The following is a 24,268-nucleotide window of genomic DNA, read 5'->3' on the forward strand; positions in this document are numbered from 1 at the left end:
CTCAACTATCTGTAACTGCAGTTTCAGGGCATCTGAAGCCTTCTCTGGCCTCTCCCAACACTGGGCATGCATGCAGTACACAGACATCCATGCAGGCAAAACACCCATACATAGATAAAAATTTAAATTAAATTTAAACAAGTTTTTGAAAGAGTAAATCTTGGAGAGGAAGGTTCATTACAATTTTTTAAAATTATTATTATTCTATGTCTTGGTGACAAGCATAATGCCTACCACAGAAGACCTCTATAAATATTCTTTTTATTAAATTTTTCTAAGTGTTTGTTCTTTAAATAATGTAACCATTGGACTGGAGAGATGGCTCAGAGGTTAAGAGCACCGACTGCTCTTCCAGAGGTCCTGAGTTCAATTCCCAGCAACCACATGGTGGCTCACAACCATCTGTAATGAGATCTGGCACCCTCTTCTGTATACATAATAAATAAAGTAAATCTATAAAAAAAATAGCTGGTGATCATTTAAAAAAAATAAATAAAAAAAATAATGTAACCATTAGTATATATTATTAAATGTAAGTTATGTCAAAAAAAAAAAAAAAACAAAAACAAAAAACACTGGAGCTGAGTGGTGCTGGTGCACACCTTTAATCCCAGCACTTGGGAGGGAGAGGCATATAGATCTCTGTTTGAGGTTAGCTTGGTCTACATAGGGAGTTATAGGGCAGTCAGGGCTACAGAGAAACCTTGTCTCAGAAAAAATAATGAAGACACCATGAAGTGGACAGACTACCTTTCTTTGGTGGTAAAAGCACAATGGAAGTTTACGAACCAAGAGCATACACACTTTCCCTTCTTACAGTGATGGTGATTTCTGAGAACTTCTGAAGAGTTCAAACCTATATTCCATCTTTTAATCCTAATATTTAAAGTCAATACAAATCCTAATAATATGTTGGAGCTGGGCAGTGGTGGCACCCACCTTTAAACCCAGCAATCAGAAGGCAGAGACAGGTGGATCTCTCTGAGTTCGTGGCCAGCCTGGTCTATAGAGTGAGTTCCAGGAAAGCCAGGGCTACACAGAGAAAAGGTGTCTTGAAAAACAAGGGGAAAAAAAAAATACGTTGGCATTACATTAAACATTTTCATGCAAGATTCTTATTATGAAAGAAAGATCTAAACCATCACATTTTCTTGTACCTGGTGTGTAAGTAAAACGTTGAGACTGGCTTTTTTTCCTCTTGCCATTGCAAAGATAAAAGTGCACCTGCACTGCAGCTGTAACTGCTGGGTTATGGTAGGGAGGAACTTCAAGGACAATGTGACCCTAAGGAACAAGGAAAGCAAAGTTATGTTATACCCAGAACTAAAAATGAAATGCACCTGCCAAATCCAGAGCAACTCATGAGACTTAACTCTTAACACAAGGGTCTTCTCGTCACAGAAAATTATGCACATCAACTAGTCATATAAGTCATCTCGAGATTTATTTACATCAGCATCTTGTAGACAGAGACAAAGTCTTTAATCATTAAAAAAGAAACTGATTTTTACCCACCCAATTGTCTTTCTAGTTGTAGCAAAAATTAAGAGTTTTTAGGCATGGTGATGCACATTTATAACCCCAGCACTCAGGAGGTAGAGGCAGACAGATCAAATTCAAGGTCAACCTGAGCTACATTGTTAAGATCTTTTAAAATAAATAGATACCATCTCATTACATACTATGTACTGAAATATGTGACTCTATTGAACATTCAGGTTATTTTATATACATATAACATATATATATGATATATATATATCATATATATATATATATCTTAATGGGAGGCCCAATTTAGTATATGATCATGTTTAACAATTCTCAAGTTGTACTATAGTTTTCTTTTTAAAATTTTAAATGTATGAGTGTTTGCTTAAAAGTATGTTTGTACACATGTATGTAGTACCCAAGGAGGGCAAAAAGATGTTGGATCCTCTGGAACTGTTGTTACGAAAGGTTCTTAGCCACCATGTGGGTACTGGGGACCAAACTCAGGTCCTCTGCAAGAGCAATAAGTGCTCTTACCTGCTGATCCATATGGGTTAGATTTCTTAGCATGAGTTTTATATTCAAAACATCCAAGTTGGAAGTATATAAAACCTATATGCACATACAAAGTAAAAAACTTTATCCAAAACCAAATCTAATCATCAATTTAACTGTTTCGTGTCTTTAGGAAGCATGTGGAAAGTAGTATTTTCTAGTCTAGAAAAGATTGTCTTTATTCCAATCAAGATGCAAGATCACAGCTTCTTTCAGTAAGGATTCTGGAAGGCTTAATGAGTAGCTGTGGTGTTAGGAAGTATGTTTAGTGACAAATCACTATGGCTTGTCCCAACATATATGTTCATTTTGATTCTTTTTTTCAAGACAGGGTTTCTCTGTGTAGCTCTGGCTGTCCTGAAATTCTGTAGACCAGGCTGGCCTCAAACTCAGAAATCTGCCTGCCTTTGCCTCCTGAGTGCTGGAATTAAAGGTGTGTGCCACCACTGCCAGGCTTGATTTTTTTTAAAAGATTTATTTATTTATTACGTATATAGTGCTCTGCCTGCATGTATGCCTGTACACCAGAAAAGGGTACCAGATCTCCTTCTAAGTAGTTGTGAGCAACCATGTGGTTGCGAGGAATTGAACTCAGGACCTCTGGAAGAGCAGCCAGTGCTTTTAACCTCTGAGCCACCTCTCTAGCCAGTTTTAATTTTTTTTTAATGAAGCAAAGTTGGTGTTTTTTTAAGAAAAGGATAGTAACTATTCAAAAAAAAGTATAGTCACTATCCTAGTTGGGGCTAATATTGTTGTAATGAAATGCCATGACCAAAGCAACTTGGGGAGGAAAGGGTTTATTTGGCTTACACTTCCATATTATTGTCACCATGGAAGGAAGTTAGGACAGAAACTCAAACAGGGCAGGAACCTGGAGGCAGGTGCTGATGCAGAGGCCATGGAGGATGGGTACTGCTCACTAGTTAGTTCCCCACGGTTTGCTCAGCTTGCTTTCTTATAGAACCAAGGATCACCAGCCCAGGAGTAGCCCCACTCACAATGAACAGGGCCCTCCTACATTAATTACTAATAAGAAAATGCCCTTCAAGCTTGCCTGCAGCCTGATTTTATGGAAGCATTTTCTCAATTGAAGCTCACTCTTCTCCAGTGACTTTAGTTTATATCAAGTTGATATAAAACTAGCCAGAACAGTCACTTAGTGGGGCTGGGAGAAACATGCTATTAGCCTTGAACTTGTTATTTAGCCTTGGATGGCCTCAGACTTATCATCCTCCTGGTCTGCCTCTTGAGTGCTGTAGATTCAGGCTAGTATCACCACACCTAGCCTGTCTCTGCCTACCAAGTGCTGGGATTAAAGGCATGTGCCACTAATACCCCGCTTGTTTATTTTTCTTAAACTTTAATCCAAATACCAGAAAAGTATCACACTTCCAAACTTCTAAAAATAGTAATTTACTTTTCTTTTTCTCAATATTCTTTCCCATACCATAAAGCTGCATTATTCAATCTTCTGAGTTTCTTAAACACTTTTTCCTTTTTTGGGTGGATAGGGCCTCACAACAAAGACTAGGCTGGCCTTCTACTCATAGACATGTACCTAACTCTGCCTTCCAAGTTCTGGGATTAAAGGCATATGTCACCATGCATGGCCTTATACTACTTTTTTTTATAAAAATTTTCTTTTAGATGTATGTATTTTTATTTTATGTGTCTAAGTTTTTGCCTGCATATAGGTATATGTACCGTGTGTGCCTGAGATCAGAAGAGGAGATTAGGTCCCCTGGAACTGGAGTTATAGATAGCTGTACTCACTATGTGAGCACTAGGAATTGAACCCGGGTCCTCTTCAAGAGGAACAAGTGTCCTTAACCACTGAGTCATCTCTCCAGCCCCGCTTAAATCCTTCTTACTAATTAAATAATTAAGCTGACTTTCTTACCCCTTGACATTTTTCCCTGATTACTTTTCCTTCAGCCTCCCAATGAGGTCTTCCATCTATTGAAAGAAAAAATTTACAGTTAAAAGCAATTCAAGTTTGAAAACAGAAAATCTATTCTATGTAGCATCACAAATATTGGTAGAGAGAATATTTTTCCTCATAGATGTCCAGTTAAAAAAAAAGAGAGAGAGCCAGGTAGTGGCACAGACTTTTAATCCCAGGCAGAGGCAGGTGGATCTCTGTGAGTTTCAGAAAAGCCTGGTCTACAGAGTGAGTTCCAGGACAGACAGGGCTACACAGAGAAACCTCGTCTTGAAAAAGACCAAAGTTGGTATTCTTCTCCTTCTTCTATTCCTTTTATTCTTAGTTTTGGTCTTTTCATGGTGTCCCAAATTTCTTGGACATTTTGTGTTACAACTTTTTTGGCTTTAGTGTTTTCTTTGACTGACGAATCTATTTTCTCTATTGTGTCTTCAACATCAGAGATTCTCTGTTCCATCTCTTGCATTCGGTTGGTTATGCTTTTCATTTGTAGTTCCTGATCGTTTAGTCAGAATTTGTATTTCCAGCATTCCCTCAGTTTGTGTCTTCTTTATTGTCTCAATTTCAATTTTCAAATCTTGAACTGTTTCCTTCATCTGTTTAATTACTTTTTCTTGGCTTTCTTTGATTTCTTCTAATTTTTTGTTTGTTTATTCTTACATTTCTTTAAGGGAATTTTGTATTTCCTCTTTAAGGGAGTTTTTCATTTCCTCTTTAAGGGCCTCTATCATTTTCTTAAAGTCATTTTTAGGATTGATTTTTTTCTGCTTCTTCTGCATTGGCTTGTTCAGGTCTTGCAGGTGTAGAATCACTAGGTTCTGATTTTGTCATATAGGTCTTGCAAAGGACAATCAAACTGCAACCCACAGATCCAGGGAGGCTACCGAACAGGGGGGAATCTTAGGATGACTGTGGCTTATAATAAGTTTTGGTTTTACTCAATCACTGGGCAAGCATCAGTGAAACATTTCACTATTAGGATAAGAATTTGTACTGTATCAAGCTGATGATAGAAAAAGAAAGAAAAGAAAAGAAAAGAAAGAAACCAAAGAACTTAAGGTCAGCCTGGACTGTATGGGTTAATTAAGATGAGGGATCTGATTGAAAGGGGAAGGAAGAGGCCAGGCGGCAACCCTAAGTATCTGATTATTCTTTCTTTCTTTCTTTGTTTTTTTTTCAAGACAGGGTTTCTTTATGTAGTTTTGGTGCCTGTCCTAGATCTCATTTTGTAGACCAGGCTGGCCTCGAATTCACAGAAATCCACCTGGCTCTGCCTCCCAAGTGCTAGGATTAAGGCATGCACCACCACCGCCCGGCAAGAATGTTTTTTATTCATATCTTTGCACTTGGGAAGCAGAGGCACGCAGATCTCTGAGTTTGAGGCCAGCCTGGTCTACAGAGCGAGTTCCAGGATAGCCAGGGTACACAGAAACAAAAACAAAACAACAAAAAAAAGATATTTTGATAATAACTGGCTAATTTCATCCCTTTAAAGTATGCAACTTAGGATATTCACCGAGTTGTACAACTAACTACTAATTTCAGATCATTTTTTATCATCCCTAGTCCCTTCCAATGACTTCAAACAACTGCAAAACACTAAATCTACTTCCTATCTTAGTGAATTGCTTATTCTACGTATTCTGTGATGGCTTCTTTTAATATCTTCAATACTGACCCATGTTGCAACATGCATGAGTAGTACTTTGTTAATTTTTACTTTTATATTTATTTTTGTTTTTCAAGACAGGGTTTCTCTTTGTGCAGCCCTGGCTGTCCTGGAATTCAATCTTACAGACCAGGCTAGCCTTGAACTCAAAGAGATCCGCCTAACTCTGCTTCCTGAGTGCTGGGATTAAAGGCCTGCATTAATTCTTATGGCCAAATGATATTCCACTTATGTATGATGATTAGTTTTTTTGGGTTGTTTTTTTTTGGTTTTTCAAGACAGGGTTTCTCTGTGTAACATCCCTGGCTGTCCTGGAACTCGCTTTATAGACCAGATTGGCCTCAAACTCACACAGATCCGCCTGCCTCTGCCTCCCAAGTGCTGGGATTAAAAGTGTGTGAGCCATTACTGTTTGAAGACGATTAATTTTTTTTTTTTTTCCGAGACAGGGTTTCTCTATGAAGCTTTGGTGCCTGTCCTGGATCTCACTCTGTAGACCAGGCTGGCCTCGAACTCACAGAGATCCGCCTGGCTCTGCCTCCCGAGTGCTGGGATTACAGGCGTGCGCCGCCAACACCACCCGGAAAGACGATTAATTTTAATTGTCAACTTGACACACTCTAGAGTTGCCTGGTCAGAGTCTCAACTATTTAGATCAAGCTGGCCTGAGGGAAGCCTGTGCGGTATTGTCATAAACTGTGGATGTGACTGGTTGCTTCAAGTTCCTGCTTTTACTTCCCACCAGAAGAGCTGTAACCTGGAATCATCAACCAGAAATCCCCTTGTCACCTAAATGTCAGGGTATTTTATCAAAGCAACAGAGACAGAACTAGGACAGTGTGGATACAATACATTGTTTGTATCTGTTCATCAGCTGGTAAGGATTTAATTCTTCCCATTTTGGAGCTATTATGAAAAATTCTGCCATAAACATTTGTATCTCAGCTTTTGTGTGGGCATGGTCTCCGTTTTCTGAGTGTGTATCAAGGAGTAGAAATGCTGGATGGCTGGGCGGTGGTGGTGCACGCCTGTAATCCCAGCACTTGGGGGGCAGAGCCAGGCGGATCTCTGTGAGTTCAAGGCCAGCCTGGTCTACAGAGCGAGATCCAGGACAGGCACCAAAACTACACAGAGAAACCCTGTCTCGAAAAACCAAAAAAAAAAAAAAAAAAAAAAAGAAGAAAGAAAAAAGAAATGCTGGATGAATTCTATTTTTAATATGCCATTAAAGAGAATTTAATATTCATATGTAAATTTATTAACTGTAAGTTCTCAATTATACCCAGTGCTTAGATGATGCCCATAGCTTTAGGAAAACTATTTGGTGATTAATATGACTGAAATCTATACATAATTTATTTTATTCTTTCATCACTTAGACTGAAGTTAATTTGTATCCTATATTAGTTACCTTGTCCTTTTTCAAGAAAAATGATTTTGGATTCTGGAAGAAAATTAGATCCAGTCACAACCATTTCATGGCCTCCATTGACAGAGCAACTGTTGATACTGTACTTTTCAATATGAGGGAGCTCTTGAGCAGATCGCTGAGCTATTTTAAGAGTTAAGAAAAACAAAATATTATTTTAAAATATTTCACACATACAAGATGAGCTCAAACTATAAAATAAACATTGAGATTAATTAATTTAGGCTTCTGAAATTCAAGACAATAGTAATAATTCTTATTAAAATAGCTAACATGTTTAGAAACAAGAAAGTTATACAAATTGGTACAAAATTATTTCTTAGACTACAACAGCAAAAAAACATGATAAAGTTAATGTCTTTAACTTCATATTGGCTCCCATACATTTACCTAATATTTTATTTTTAATTTAACCTCTTGAGTATATATTTTCCACAGAACTGTTAAAATTTACAAATCTAATTACAAAAAATCAAGTCCAGGGCCTGGAGAGATGGCTCAGCAGGTAAGAGCACTGGCTGCTTTTCCAGAGGTCCTGAGTTCAATTCCCAGAAACCACATGGTGGCTCACAACCATCTGTAATGAGATCTGGTGGTCTCCTCTGGTGTGCAGGCATACATGCAGACAGAACACTGTATACATAATAAATAAATAAGTCTTAAAAAAAAAATCAAGTCCAAAGATATGTAATTAAACTATGATCAATTAAGAGAAGATAAATCTAAATAATTACTATAGGACAAATAACCCTTTCCTTAAGAGAATACTCAACCATCATCACAACATTAGGCTCATATGGTAGACAATTTTTAAAATAAATTACTAAAACATAAATGAAACACATATTTTACTATTTAATTTCTAAAAGGAGCTGTGTTTCTGCAATGACTACATTTCTCTACCTCCACAGGGTTTGAGGAACACGATCTGATCTTCTCATGCAGTGTCACTTAACTATCAAAAAGTGGTTTTTGTTCTACCCTCACCTGCTACTTCCTGTTCTGAACTGCTAAGCTATATTTTTCTAGTTTGTGTGTGTGTGTGTGTGTGTGTGTGTGTGTGTGTGTGTGTGTGTGTGTAACAGTTTATCCTTTCCTTTTTCCAAAATAAAACAGGGACTCTTGATCTGGCTCAGATGTTAAGAGCACTTGTGAGCTGAATGTGGTGATGCGCACCTTTAATCTCAGAACTTGAGAGGCAGAAGGAGGTGGATCTCTGTGAGTTCAAGGCTAGCCTGGTCTACATAGTAAGCTTCAGGCCAGCCAAAGCTACATAGTGAGACCCTATCTCAAACAAAACAAAACACAAACAAAAAAGAAAAGAGCACGTGTTGCTCTTTCAGAAAATTGGAGTTCAATTCCCACCAGCCACATGGTGGTTCACAACTACCTGTGACTCCAGTTCCTGGGGATCTGATATCCTCTCCTGACCTCTCCAGGCACAATGCACACATGTGGTACATATACACACATGAAAGCAAAACATACACATAAAATAAAAAATAAAATTAAAAATTTGTGTGTGTGTGTGTGTGTGTGTAACAAAACCACAGTAACAACCATAAAGTACTAGTAATACTTGTGTTCTAAGCACAAGTCCATCAACAACAGACAAATAACCTTGTATGAACACATGGGCTATCTTTGTCTCAGTTTCCACTATACCTGTTTACATCATTCTCAATTATTCAGTCATACCAGCTAACCTTCTGAGACCTACAGGTCTACCAGGCTTAACTGCATCTCAAGTTCTAGGACCTTTTCTCATACCTTATGTTTGTAAATCAGAGGTAAAAATCACCCACTTTTTGAAATGGATGTCATAATTTATAGTATTAAAAAACAAAAACAAACAAACAAAATCCTTTAGCTTGTCATGTAGGTACATGCCTTTAATCTCAGCATTCTGGAGGGAAAGGGAGGTGAATTCTGTGAGTTTAAGACCAGCTTGATCTACAGAGAGAGAGTTCCAGGACAGTCAGTGTTACATAGTGAGTGAGACCTTGTCTCCAACCAAGCAACCAACCAACTAAAATCGTTAATTCTTATTCAGATGACGAGTAAGCTTGCAAATCAGGATGCTATTATATGAAGGTTAACATTTAAGTAAAACAAAGATAATCTTAAATGACAACGAAAAGCATCGAGATCATAGCTTCATGACAGGATCCTCAGATGTTTTCATTTATAGCTATTGTGGTAGTTTGAATATAACTGGCCCCCATAATCTCAGAAGGAGTGGCACTAATAAGATGTGTGGCTTTGTTGGAGTGGGTATGGCCTTGTTGGAGGAAGTGTGTCACTATGGGGGTGGGCTTTGAGGTCTCTTTTACTCAAGCTTCCCTCAGTGTGGCTGTCAGTCAACTTTTTGTTGCCTGCAAGCCAAGATGTAGTCACCACCATGTCTACCTGAATGCTACTATGCTCCCCAACATGATGACAATGGACTAAACCTGTGACACTGTAAGCAAACCACCCCAATTAAATGTTTTCTTTTTAAGAGTTGCTATGGTCATGGTGTCTCTTCACAGTAATGAAAAACCTAACTAAGATAGCTAGACAAGGTAGCACAAACCTCTACTGATCCCAACACATAGGCTTGGGTTTGAAGACAGGAGAAATGTAAGATGAGAGACAAAAAACAGATAGGGAGGCAGAGAAGAAAAAAGTTTCTCTATACTCACATAGCTGCCTAGAATCAAACTATAGTGAAAAGATACTTTTTTAACATAAAATTACTACTCACCTTGTTAGCTTACTTTCATGTCAGAAAAACAAAACAGTAACTTAGACTCAATACCCCCCCCCTCTCTCTCTCTCTCTCTCTATATATATATATATAAAAATAAATAGATAGATAGATATAGATATATAGATATCTCATTTTAATCAAAACACACAAAACTTACATCAAAATCTTAAAATATATTGCAAGCTCACTTACAGCACTCAACAGGAATAGATGCTATCTGCAGAGAAAGGACTTTTCCACTGGGCTGTGGGATGTGCACTCGAAATACAAGTCGTACTCTAGTATTCTTTCTGCCAATATCAGTTTCTCCTTTTCGAAGTTCTATATCTGAATTTCGGAGTTTCAAAATACCTGCACAGTCAATACTAGAAAAAAAAAATACATTTTTAATTTCATTATTCAGAAACTGGTTCTGAACAATTCAACTGTGGAGATATGTACTGTCAATGTGCCAGGTCATGAACACCTATAATCCTAGCACTTGGTAGTGCGAGGTAGAGAAGCAAGAGGATCAGGAGTTATAGGTCAGTCTCAACTACACAGTAAGCTCAAGACCAAAATGGGCTACAAGAAGCTGGGTGGTGGTGGCGCACGCCTTTAATCCCAGCACACGGGAGGCAGAGCCAGGCAGATCTTCATGAGTTCAAGGCCAGCCTGGTCTACAGAGCGAGATCCAGGACAGGTACCAAAACTACACAGAGAAACCCTGCCTCAAGAGAAAAAAAAGGGGGGGGGGGGGGCTACAAGAAACTCTATCTCAAAACCAAACAACAAAAGTTTCCAGAAAATTGTACCCCAAATTGGTCAAAAACAAATCTTTGAGGTAGCACATGACTATAATTCCAATACTTGGAAGACTGAAGCATGAGGATTATAATTCAAGGCCAACCTGGGCCTACAGATGTTGTTAGAGTTTTCCTGCCTGGCCCACAGTCAGGGCAAATCTCTCTCACCCGCCAGTCCCAAGCCGCTCAAACCCGACCAAGTAAACACAGAGACTTATATTGGTTACAAACTGTATGGCCGTGGCAGGCTTCTTGCTAACTGTTCTTACAGCTTAAATTAATCCATTTCTATTAATCTATACCTTGCCACGTGGCTTGTGGCTTACCGGTACTTTACATCTTCCTTGTCCTGATGGCGGCTCACAGTGTCTCCCTGACTCAGCCTTCCACTTCCCAGCTCTATTCTCCTCCTTGTCCCGCCTATACTTCCTGCCTGGCCACGGGCCAATCAGTGATTTATTTATTGACCAATCAGCAACACAATTGACATACAGACCATCCCACAGCATACAGACAAACAAAATAAGGAACTGTGAAGATGGCTCAGTCGTTAAGAGGGTGTACTGTTCATGCAGAGGACCCAAGTTTGATTCCTAGGACCCCAGGCAGGCAGTTCAGAATGGCGTGTAACACTAGTTCAAAGGGTCTGACACTGTCTTCTGACCTCCTCAGGCACAGCATACACATGGTACACATACATATACTTGGCACACACACATACAAGAAAGTAAATATACACACCAAGACAGGGTTTCTCTGTGTAAGAGCCGTCAGTCCTTGCTTTGTAGACCAGGCTGACCTTGAACTCACAGAAATCTGCCTGCCTCTGCCTCCCGAGTGCTGAGATTTAAAGTCATGTACCACCACGCCCGGTTTAAAAATAATTTTTTAATAAAAAAAAATTAAAATACTATACTGGAGAGATGGCTCAGCAATTAAGAGCACTGATTGCCTTCCAGAGGACCCAGGTTCAATTCCCAACAACCACACGGAAGCTCACAACCATCTGCAACTCTAACCACAGAGGATCTGAGCCCCTCTTTTAGCCTCCTTGGGCACCAGGCATGCACATGGTGTATAGATATACATATAGGCAAAAAACCCTTACACAAAATAAATAAATCTCAAAAAAAGTTTAAATTTTAAAAAGTGATTTAAAAAAAAAGAAACAAAATATATGTATGATTCTTAAAACTAAGAAACGAACCCCCCCCCAAAAAAATATAAACTTACCAGAACTCATATTTAGAAATGAAAATACATATTAAATTTTGTTTGAAATAACCTCTTACTTATTTTTGTTTTTTTGACATAGGGTCTCACTTTGTAGTTCAAATGACGTAGAACTCAAATGTCTTAACTTAGACTTCTAAGTCCTAGGATTACAGGTATATACTAACAAGCTAACCTCTGTTTTCAGCCAGGGTGTAACACTGACATTCATGTTCACCCTATTTTTAAGACAGGAAGAAGGTACGAGTAGGTAAGAAAACAGACACTAGAACCATATATTGAAAGTACCTTCTTCTATATTTTTGTTGTTGTTTACTCCTAGGTTGTTTATCTGTTTGTTTTTGAGACAGGATCTCAACGTGTAGCCTTGGCTGGCCTAGAACTGGAAATATAGACTAGGCTGGCCTCAAATTCACAGAGATCCATCTGCCTCTGCCTCTGGAGTGCTGAGACTTTTAAAAGAATGAGCCACCATGCCTGGTCATTCTTCCTAGTTTTTGAGTCAGGATCTTATATAGCCCAGGTTGGCTTCTAACTCACTATGTACTCAAGGATTACTCTGAACTTCTGTTCTTCCCACTTCTACATCCCAAATTCTGGGATTATAGGCAGAAGTCACCAACTTTTTTTCTAGAAATATGAAACCTATTGCCCTCCTGAGCAAACTTTTCAGAATTATACAATATTAGTAAGTTAGCTTAAAACAATGAGTATTTTATAGTCAACTAAAAACCAAAACCAAACAAACCATGTATTTTCTGAGAATTGTTTCAAGAAAAGAAAACAGATTTTTTTAAATTAAGGTTTTTAAAAAAATTGTTATTCTTAATTGTGGGGGGGAGGAGGGGATGTGCATGAGTGCAGGTGCTTGTGAAGGCTATGGGCATCCGTATCCCTGGAGCTAGAATTACAGGCAGTAATTGTCAGCTGCCTGATGTGGGTGCTCAGAACCTAACTCTAGACCTCTGAAAGAGTAGTATGGGATTTTAACTGCTGAGCTAGCTCACTGCTCATTTTACCAAAGGTTTTAAAATATCTGGCTAGAGGCAGAGACAGATGCATCTCTGTGAGTTCAAGGCCACCAAGGTCTACAAGTGAGTACCAGGACAGCCAGAGTTACATAATGAGACCCTGTCTTAAAAAAAACAGAAACAAATAAACAAACAACAAAAAATGAAAAAGATACCTGGCAGACATATTATTTTCAGGTAGAAGTGGAATTTCCAGAACTTTTGTGCTGGCAATTATTATCTCCTGACTTGCAGTAGCAACTGTCTTTCCAGTAATACGATGCACCTGGTAAAATGCATGAGGTCGTAAATATCGATCATCGGCTGTTCCAATAAACATCTGTAGATTTATTGGCTTTTCACTATAGCCCAGGAGCTAAATGAAAAGAAGAAATACAAAAAGTACACTTCATTATCCATGCATTTTATAATAAGCTTACAATAAGTCTATTAAATTTGTATCACATACTATTGTATATAAAAATGTTACCCAAAAAAAAAAAAAAAAAAAAAAAAAAAAAAAAAAAAAAAGCCGGGCGGTGGTGGCGCACGCCTTTAATCCCAGCACTCGGGAGGCAGAGGCAGGCGGATCTCTGTGAGTTCGAGGCCAGCCTGGGCTACCAAGTGAGTTCCAGGAAAAGGCGCAAAGCTACACAGAGAAACCCTGTCTCGAAAAACCAAAAAAAAAAAAAAAAAAAAAAAAAAAAAAAAAAAAAAAAAAAATAATGTTACCAAAAAAACATTAAAAGCAACCCATGAAAAGCCCTCCAAATTTATCTTTTATGTACATGAGTATTTTGCCTACATGTATGCCTGTGCACTTGTGTGTGCCTGATGCCCTCAGAGAACAAGAGGGCACTGAATTCTTTAGAACTGGGGTTCAGACAGCTGTTAGACACCATATGGGTGCTAGGAATCAAACCTGGGTGCCTGGAAAGAGCAGCTAGTGCTCTCAACTGCTGAGCCATCTCTCTAGCTCCCAAATTTTTAAAGTAAAGAGATTTAAACACTGGGACATGTTACAAAGGAATGTGGGTGAGGAAGGTTGAGGGACAGACAAACATCTGAATCACCAAAAAATTTGAAAAGTCAAGCTACGACTCAGCAGGCTGAGGCTGGTGGATCATGAGTTCAAGGATCTGCTTGGTCTATATATTAAATTCAAGACCAGCTTGCGTTGAGAGACCCTGTCTCAAATTTTTTGTTCTATAGCCACCAACTTCCAGCATTGTGGTACATCCTTTAATCCCAGTACTCAGAAGCCAGAGGCAGGCGGATATATGTGCCAAGATATATGGCACCTGAGTAACAACACCCAAGGTTGTCTTCTGGCTTCCAAACAAATGTGCACACACAAACATGAACAGAGACAAAAGACCACATGTAGTCATGTAATTAAAACTAAGGCTACATTTTTCTGGTTTTGTACAGGTTAAGTATATATTCTACCACTGAGCTACCCCCAATCCCTGCAAATGCTTTTCAAAAATCAATCTGCATGAATATGTGTTTTCCCTCTTGATATTATTGTGATACATACATTAATTTATTTTCATATGCTGACTTACACTTGCATTTTTAGAATAAATCTCATTTGATAAACAATCTTTTCACTGTTCTCTCAGATTTGGTTTGTCACTAGTCTTCTGAGTATATTTACATCTATAATCATAAAGACAAATATTTTTACCCTTTTTTTTTTTCCGAGACATGGTTTCACTGTGTAGCTTTGCACCTTTCCTGGATCTCGCTCTGTAGACCAGGCTGGCTTCGAACTCACAAAGATCCGCCTGCCTCTGCCTCCCGAGTGCTGGGATTAAAGGCGTGCGCCACCACCGCCCGGCTACCCTTCTTATATCTATTGTCCCCATCAGTATGTTTTTGATATTTATATATTTATTTTTCAAAACAAGGTCTTGTTATACAGGCCAAACTGGCCTTGAACTTGTAATCTTTCTGACTTAGTCTCCCATTCCCACTGACCTCTGTTTGAGCATGAGCTGCTACATCTGGCTTATTTTTTTCCCTTTAAAATACAGATGAGGGGCGAGGCTTAAGAGATGGCTTAGTGGTTAAGACCACGGGCTGCTCTTCCAGAGGACCTGAGTTCAATTCCTAATAATACCCACATGGCAGCTTACAACTGTCTGTAACTACAGTTCGAGGGGATCCAACACCCTCACACAGACATACATGCAGGCAAAACACCAGTGCACATAAAACAAGTAAATAATAATATTATTATATATAATTATATAATTATTATTATTTTTGTTTTGTTTTTATTTTTGTTTTTCAAGACAGGGTTTCTCTGTGTAACAGCGCTGGCTATCCTGGAACTTGCTCTGTAGACCAGGCTGACCTTGAACTCACAGAGATCCGCCTGCTTCTGACTCCTGAGTGCTGGGATTAAAGGTGTGCGCCAATACCGCCTGGCAAATAAATTACTACAAAAAAAAAAATCACAGGCAAATGAGATGGTTGTTCAGCAGGCAAAAGCACTGGCTGCTGAGCCTAACATCCTGAGTTCAATTCACAGACCCACATGGTAGAAGAAAAGCAAAAGTAGTCCTCTGACCTCCACATGTGGGCACCATGGTATGCCGATGTCTGCATACATAAGCACACACACTAAATAAATAAATGTAATAATTTTTAAAAACTCACAGTCCTCCACATTATTCCTATCCTCCACTGAAATCTCTCTAGTGGCTTTCCTCTACATTCAGAGTCAATTCTAATTCCTCCGATGGTTTACATGTAAGGCCTATGAGATTTGGACCCTTGCTGTTCTTATCTTGTCCTATATTCCTTCCCACAGTCCACTCCAGACATGCTGGCTTTATTACTTGAACCATTGATCATTCCTAACCTCAGGACTTTACTATTTACTTACTTATTCATTGTTTATTTTGGTTTTTTGAGTCAGGGTTTCTCTATGTAACAGTCCTGGCTGTCCTTGAACTCACAGAGATACACCTGTCTTTCAGTGCTAGGATTAAAGGCCTGGGCAACCACACCTGACTTTAACCTCAGTATTTTATCCTTCTTGAATGTTCTCTCTCTTCATATTATCCTCCTCCTTCATCTCCTTTAGCTCTGTACCCAAAGGTCAGTACCCTCAGAGTAGCCTACCTTATTTACATCTCTTATAGTGCTTTAATATTTTTCATAGTACCGACTGCTATCAATATAATTTTAAATTAAGTTATTATCTACTCTCCTGGCAACCATACAAGCTCCAAAAAGCAGAAACTCTCTTATTCATCATTCTCTCCCTACTGTCTTTTACTAGGAATATTATGGAAGCAGTCATATTTATTGAAATGTGACTACTTCAGTCAGTATTCCATAAATACATTGTAAGTGACACTAAAGAACAAAAGGCTGGAGAGATGGCTCAGCAGTTAAGAGTACTTATTGCTCTTGCAGAGGACCCAAGTTTGATTCCCAGCACACATATCAGAAAGCTCACAGCACCTCTAATTCCAGTTCCAAGGAATCTGATGCTATCTTCTAGCCTCTGTGGGCATTGCATAAATGTAGCGCACATACATATACATAAAATAAACAAATCTTAAAAAAAAGGACAAAATGGCATGTGTTAAATTTTAAGGAATTAAATGAAGTTCTTAAAGGGTATAAATTTATTTTTAAAAATATAAGATATAGGCAAGCACATGAAAAAAAGTCACTTAGGCTTTAAAAAAATGGAAACATGGAAACCAGTTAGGAATCTAAAAATACTAAAACCAAAGTTCTGAAATTTTAAATTAGGATAAAGGCAGGAGCATAACAGAAACTATGAAAAAAAGTAATAAATAAATCTTATCTAGAGATCCTAAAGAGATATTTGTAATTGACCACATATAGCATAATACAGAAAACAAGTCAGAAATTCTATGCTTCAGTACCTAAAAGATGGCATCACTAACAAATAGAGTATGACTCTGCTATAGTAAGTAGAAGGGTATTATATGACAGATGTGAGAAAAAATAATTCTGTATGATTTTTATTTTTCGTCTATCCATCCATCCATCCATCCATCCATCCATCCATCCATCCATCCATCCATCCATCCATTTTTGAGACAGGGTTTTTCTGTGTAACCTTGTCTATTCTGGAACTCAATCTGTAGACCAGGTTGGTTTCGAACTCAGAGATCTTCCTGCCCCTGCCTCTCGTGTTGGGATTAAAGGCATTCACCACTACTGCCTAGCTCCTTATGATATTGTTTCTAAGACTCAAGGAGAGAGAATCTAATGCCTTGGTGGTGGTGGGAAAATAATTTCTCTTTTCAAACACCTTGCCATGCTGTTGTTTCTCGTCTATGGCATTAATAACTTTTCTAACAAACTCCTTACTTACATCCAAGAAAGAGAGCTTGTGTGTAGCTCAAGGGGCTGCAACCAGAAAATTTCAAATGTAAATCACTGATTCCTACATGCTGCTGAGCTCAATATCTACCAGATAATCTAGTTTGCTAATGTGTCTCCAGCTTAATGGTCAAGCTGTAGATGTCTGTTTCCTTCTGTTTCTGTGTGGTAGAGTATGAGTTTAAACAGAAATCATGTAAATCTCTATCTATATATTTACCATATAACACAACATTAAAGAAGAAAGGCAACTTTCAACAAGAGAGAAAAGAGATCAATAACTACAGGGTACCTATTATTTACCAGGAAGCCAATGAGCAATATGTCATTGAATCCAAGCATCCTGCCTACCATGGGAATAGTAATTATCTAATACTGGATAACAAGCTACTCTATATTTATAAACTCATGATTGGTCAGTAATTTAGGCTGAAATCAGCTGAGCTCTTTCTGGTGTGTATACTTTTGATGGTTGACAAGGTGGATCAACTTCAAAGGATTAGCTGGTTGTCAACGTGAGTATCATGATTTTTTTCTTGTATAATATCTCATCCTCAGTACCATATTGTCCTGTTCTCATAGAGATGACAGGAGATTTCAGACCAAGATGTCTGCTATGACCCATGGCCCAAGTCCATGTTCCAACTTGAAGATCAACTCAGGTTTGGACATACAGTGCCCCAAGAACACCAGACCTGTAGCCCTTTAAGCATTACAAACCCAGAGGATCCTGAGGACCAACTCCATACAGCCACTCTTGTCAGTTGAAATGCACATCTACACTCTCAAAAGATACTAAACCTATTTCATCTATAGAATTAGAGAAACCCTGTCTTAGGGGGAAAAAAATGGTTCCCTCTTGAGGAACAAAAACAGACACCCAGAATTAGTAATAAATTGATACAGTTTATATTTGTATATTATAAATATACAGTTTAATATACATAATTTAGTCCTGGCTGTCCTGGACTTAGCTGTGTAGACCAGGCTGGCCTTGAACTCAGAGATTTTCCTGCCTCTGCCTCCTGAGTGCTGGGATTAAAGGCATGCACACATCACCACCCAGATACAAGAGGGAACCATTTCAAATTCCTTTAAGCTGTTTCTTCCATAATTTACTTTTATATTTTTAAAGATCAGGTTTATACTGCTATTTCATAATTTAAGTAGTATCTTTTTAAAGATATATTATCTTTTGATCATTTATCTAGGAAGATAAAAAGTGTTGGTGGCTTACAACCTGCCTGTAATTCCAGTCCTAGGAAGACACAATGTCCTCTTCTGGTTTGCAGGGGGCACTGCACACACACACACACACAGTACACAGACATACATGCAGTCAAAACACCCATACACACAAAATAATAAATTAAATAAAAAGAGAGAGATTGGTGGCTTTCAAGTAACATATGCACATCTTCAATCCTATTCCCCTAGCAAATCTGTACTTTAAAAAAAAAAAGGAATTTAAGCCCAGCAGTAAGGCAGGCAGATTTCTGAGTTCAAGACCAGCCTAGTCTACAGAGGAAGTTCTAAGACAGCCAGGGATACACAGAAAAACCCTGTCTTGAAAAAACAAAACAAGAAACAGAAAACAACAAAACAACAACAAAAGAATTTAAACCAGCGTTCTGTGTTTGCATTATTGCTGCATGTATGTTACAGATGAGCCATATTTAAATATCTACATACAACCTTTTTTCATTTTTTTGAGACAGGGTCTTACTCAGCAGCTCAGACTGGCCTTGAACTTGTAGCAATCTTTCTTCTAAGCTATTCAAATGCTAAGTTTACAGGTATGACCTACTATGCCTAGCTTCATCTGCAGATTTTAGTTACATTTTCATAAAACTTTGTTTAAGCTAGAGTTAATTAATGCCTTTTATATTAAGAGCCACTATGCCCAGCTTTATGTTGTAGATCTTAATTAATTACATTTTTATTAAACTTTCTGTTTGAGCTAGAGTTAATATATGCCTTTCATATTAGGTTGAGCTGCTTATAACAGAAAAATCCAAAGCAACTGTAACTTAAACATTTTAAAATAATAAAGTTTTCCGGGCAGTGGTAGTGCCTTTAATCTCAGCACTCGGGAGGCAGAGCCAGGCGGATCTCTGTGAGTTCAAGGCCAGCCTGGTCTACAGAATGAGATCCAGGACAGCCAGGGCTACCCAGAGAAACCCTGCCTGGAAATTCCAACAAACAAACAAACAAACAAATAAAGTTAGTTTATTTTTCATATTCTATAGATCTTTTCTGTAGGGTCGGTCAGTACACCTAAAATATCCTCCAGTTTCTCATCTAACAGAGTATAAACTTACTTCAAGTATTCTGGAAGTTAACAAAGGGTATCATAGGTTTTACTATTTAGTCTGCAAACTTTCAGTGTGTCTCCCATTCAATTAGCATTTTCAGTAGATCTACCAGTGTTGCCCTCAGAACCTCTAATTCATGTCTTAATGAAGATTTTTTACCTCATCTACTAAAATTACTAGCATTGCTACATGACAAGATAGGAGTTACCAATTGGTATATAACAACAAGAACAACAACAACACCACCACACACACACACACACACACGAAATCTAGGAAGCCTACCATGTTTTTATAGACCTTTATCAAATTCTATTGTTTCCACCCTCATCTCACGTCCCTTTTCCAGAGACGTCAGTGCTTCAAATTCCTGACATTACCTTGGGCTCTTAAGGTACAAAAATGACTTGTGTCCTTTTTGCCTCATCAGAAAATTCAAGTTGCAGCTGTCTTATATTCAACTAAGGTAAACAATGTGCAATTTACTATATTCAAGCAGAATTTGTAGCTTTCTGTAAATACCTTAAAATTTACATATTAAAAAATACCAATATTTTCATTTGTAATTCCTTTAAATTGTTTTGTCATTAACAGATTAATAAAATTGAGCCGGGCGGTGGTGGCACACGCCTTTAATCCTAGCACTTGGGAGGCAGAGGCAGGCGGATCTCTGGAGTTTGAGGCCGGCCTGGTCTACAGAGTGAGTTCTAGGACAGGCTCCAAAGCTACACAGAGAAACCCTGTCTCGAAAAACCAAAATAAATAAATTAATTAATTAATTAAATTAAAGATTTAATTGAAAGAAAACTAGTTAACAAAAATAAAATTTTCAATATGAACACAGTAAAAAAAAAAAAGGCTTAAACCACTAAAGAAGAAATTGGAAAGGCATACATGTACATATGTACATGTGGAAAAATTAAATTTAATGATTTTCCTTTGATTCTATAGTAGCAAATGAGTTAAATGATAATGCCACACACACAAATACACAAAACAAAACAAAAAACTCACTACCTAATCTATTCTTTACAGAGAGACAGAAAAGGTCAAGGTAGAGAATGGTTATATACTCTGCTTTAACTAAGTCCATTTAATCCTAAAACTCCTACAGAGTGCATGTCATTTTTATTTTCCAGTCTGCAGGTGAAAATTGTAAAAAAAAAAAAAAAAAAAAACTGGAAACTTTTTCAAACTCAATGCTGATAAATGCTTCCTTCTGCTGTACCTATTGCCTTTCATGTTCAAATTGCATGAAATCAATAGTTTCTCCAGTGATGGAAGAAACAACAGCTTCAGCACTTGCCTCTAAATACTTGAAGAGAACAGCATCCACCTTGCTGTCACCAGAGACTATACATAAGCTTAGCACATTAAAGACTCTACATCGGGGCTGGAGAGATGGCTCAGCGGTTAAGAGCACTGGCTGTTCTTCCAGAGGTCCTGAGTTCAATTCCCAGCAACCACATGGTGGCTCACAACCATCTGTAGTGATATCTGGTGCCCTCCCTCTTCTGGTGTTCATGTATATGTGTACAGGTAGAATACTGTATACATAATAAATGAATCTTTAAAAAAAAAAAAAGGAAAGACTCTACATCATTGTTGAATGAATAACTTTTGGAATAAGAGATGCAATTCATAGCACAAAATAACTCAAGACTGGTAAATATAATATTTAAACAATAAATACTAAGTACCTGGCCAAAATGAAGTAGTTAAATCTAAAATTGAAAATGCAAATTTAATGTTATTTATGTTACTATTATGCATGAATGTTATTACAGGGTATCACATGACAAGTGGATAAGCACCATATATCAAAGAATCCTTAGTCGCATTAGATGACTTATATTCATACCAGCTTGGCAAAGACGTAAGCCACCTGTCCTTTTCACTTTGATAAAGTAAACTACTGCTGTGGGAAGGTAATCATACATATAAGATTTCAAAGGGATATATAAAAATACATTTCATAACACGCATCTGCTTAAGTACATATAATACAGCATAAGAAAAAAAGGACTGCTCCTCTGCATCTCAGAGATTTTAAAGAAGAATAAACTAGCTAGACTATCACCTGATCCTATCCCAGAAGTATATGTTATAGGCCATCAATAAATTACTATTGCTAACATTATCCTCTAAAATCTTTCATCTACTATCAGTACTCTTCTAATCAGGCCATCCTCTGCTGTGTAAAAGAAAGTAAGTTGTTGTTTGTTATGTTTCTATATCGTTTCCATAGCAAAGGTCTGTGCTGCTTAATTTAACTTAAGCTGGAGGGATAAAGCCTGAAGGTCACTACAGGACACATTATAGCAACTTTAATAACAACAGTTCCATTATCAGTCCTGCCAATTTACTTGGGGAAGGCCCCTGGATTTTTCTATATCAGAAACATGAACATACTAGAAACATTGTAGAGATACTAAAAATACAAAATTGAAATTCCATAATATAAATTACTTAAAAGTAACAATGTGACAAAACAAAAATAAATGTTAAAATGTACATATAACAATGTCATAAAAAAAAATCATCACTAGAGTCAGGTATGGCAGCACACACCTGTTATTCTAACACTTGGAACATAAGCAGGAAGATAAGTATTTCATGGCCATCCTTAACTTCACAGTGACTTTTAGGTGAATCTGAGCAACATGAGACTTTGTCTCAAAAAAATAAAGTAAAATAAAGAAATCATCACTAGGCAATGGATCTTGACATATGATAAAATACAAAGCCTAGCCGGGCGGTGGTGGCGCACACCTTTAATCCCAGCACTTGGGAGGCAGAGCCAGGCGGATCTCTGTGAGTTCGAGGCCAGCCTGGGCTACCAAGTGAATTCCAGGAAAGGCGCAAAGCTACACAGGGAAACCCTGTCTTGAAAAAACCAAAAAAAAATAAATAAAATACAAAGCCTAAAAACAACAAAATTATAAACCTTGTTTTTCAAACTTCAGTAATTTCTATGGTAAGATTTAAAATATTTCTGCCTCAAGCTGGGGACAGAATTCAGTTGTACAGTACTTACCTAGCATGAATGAGGCCCTGGGTACGGCCCCTAGCACAGCAACAAAATAGAAAAGAAAAAGCTGACTTGCCATTGTTTAATCTATACTCTTTTTACTTTTGAGACGTGGTCTCACTAGGCAGACCAGGTTGATCAAACTATAGTATAAGCTTTTCTTTTTCCTTAGTGAACGTCACAAGAAATTCCCACGTGTCACCACCTTGATTTGACATGCAGGCATTTATATACTATAGCATGCACTTACAATACTGAGCTGTATTAAATACCACTAGCACTGATATAATTGCTGACTACAGTCCCACACAGTTTCCACATATTTTATATGCATTCTTGAATGTCTGTTTGGCTGTGTGCATTTTTATCACAGGTAGAGATTTTTTGTTTTGTTTTGTTTTTTCGAGACAGGCTTCTCTCTGTTTTGGTGCCTGTCCTGAATCTCGCTCTGTAGACCAGGCCGGCCTCGAACTCATAGAGATCCGGCTGGCTCTGCCTCCTGAGAGCTGGGATTAAAGGCATGTGCCACCGCCGCCCAGCCACAGGTAGAGATTTAAGTAATTACTACACTAGTAAAGATATAGACATGTTCCATCCCCACAAATAAGTTTTCTTGTGCTGCCCCTTCATATTTGTGACACTTCAACTCTGTTTCCTGGTAACTATTAATCTTGTTCTGTCTCTAAAGTTCATTTAATTTGAGAAACTATAAATAGAACCATATTGTATATAATGCTGGGAGGTTTTTTTTTTTTTCTTCAATCAGCACACTTCCATAGAGAACCACAACAGACCAAAGCACCATGGAGAACCACAAAAGTTGTTGCACACACCAACTCTTTGTTCCTTCTTACAGATGGTAGCAGTACCCTATAAACATATTAAAGGTTGTTTAATCTACTTGAGGTGTCCTGTCCCGTCCCCCATCCCTTCCCCACTCCCCCCGAGACAGGGTTTCTCTGTAGCTTTGGAGCCTGTCCTGGAACTCACTCTGTAGATCAGGCTGGCCTCGAACTCAGAGATCCACCTGTTTCTTCCTCACAAGTGCTGGGATTAAAAGCATGTGCCACCACTGCCTGACAGTTGAGTTGTTTCTTATTTGGGTCTGTTAACAGCTATAAATATTGGTATTCAGGATACTGTGTGTTTTTTGTTTTTTCTTTTTGTTGTTGTTTATTTACTTATTTTTCTTTAAGATAGAAGCTCACTTTGTAGCCCATATTGTCCTAGAACTCACAATGTGTCCCAGACTGATCTTGAATCCACAGTGATCCTCTTGAGCTAAGAATTCGGTGCTTTGTTTTTGTTTTTTCAAGACAGGGTCTCACTCTGTAACCCTGGCTGGCCTTGAACTCACAGAGATCCACCTGTCCCCGCCTCCCGAGTGCTGGGACTACAGTCATGAACCACTCACTATTCTTGGCTGAGTCCTCTGAAGGCTGAGATTACAAGTAAGAGTCAGCACCAATGGTTTAAGACTCAGCAGTTCTTAGTAACTATTTTCTTTTAACTTTTTACTTATTTTTACTCATTTACGTTCATTGGTGTTTTGCCTGCATGTATGTCTGTATGAGGGTGTTGGGTACCCTGGAACTGGAGTTACAGACAGTTGTTAGCTGCCATGTAGGTGCTAGGAATTGAACCCGGGTCCTTGGAAAAACAGCTAGTGCTCTTAACCA

At 38.1% G+C, this 24,268-nt stretch overlaps 1 protein-coding gene across 2 annotated transcripts in view; it reads right to left on the minus strand.

Moving 5' to 3' along the window:
• The window catches only part of Nfatc3 (nuclear factor of activated T cells 3), a 91,551-nt gene that overhangs the window by 38,811 nt on the left and 28,472 nt on the right, over positions 1-24,268 (minus strand). For both annotated transcript variants that reach the window (XM_052728079.1, XM_052728080.1), the window contains exons 4-8: positions 13,043-13,242; positions 10,031-10,203; positions 7,069-7,209; positions 3,947-4,002; positions 1,158-1,284 (exon numbers count right to left, since the gene is read on the minus strand). In XM_052728079.1, the coding sequence (XP_052584039.1) occupies positions 1,158-1,284; positions 3,947-4,002; positions 7,069-7,209; positions 10,031-10,203; positions 13,043-13,242 (697 nt within the window). The remainder of the gene's footprint in view (positions 1-1,157; positions 1,285-3,946; positions 4,003-7,068; positions 7,210-10,030; positions 10,204-13,042; positions 13,243-24,268) is intronic.

This window comes from Peromyscus californicus, unplaced genomic scaffold, assembly GCF_007827085.1.
Source record: "Peromyscus californicus insignis strain IS unplaced genomic scaffold, ASM782708v3 Scaffold_8__1_contigs__length_139910024, whole genome shotgun sequence".
Classification (NCBI taxonomy): Eukaryota; Metazoa; Chordata; class Mammalia; order Rodentia; family Cricetidae; genus Peromyscus; species Peromyscus californicus.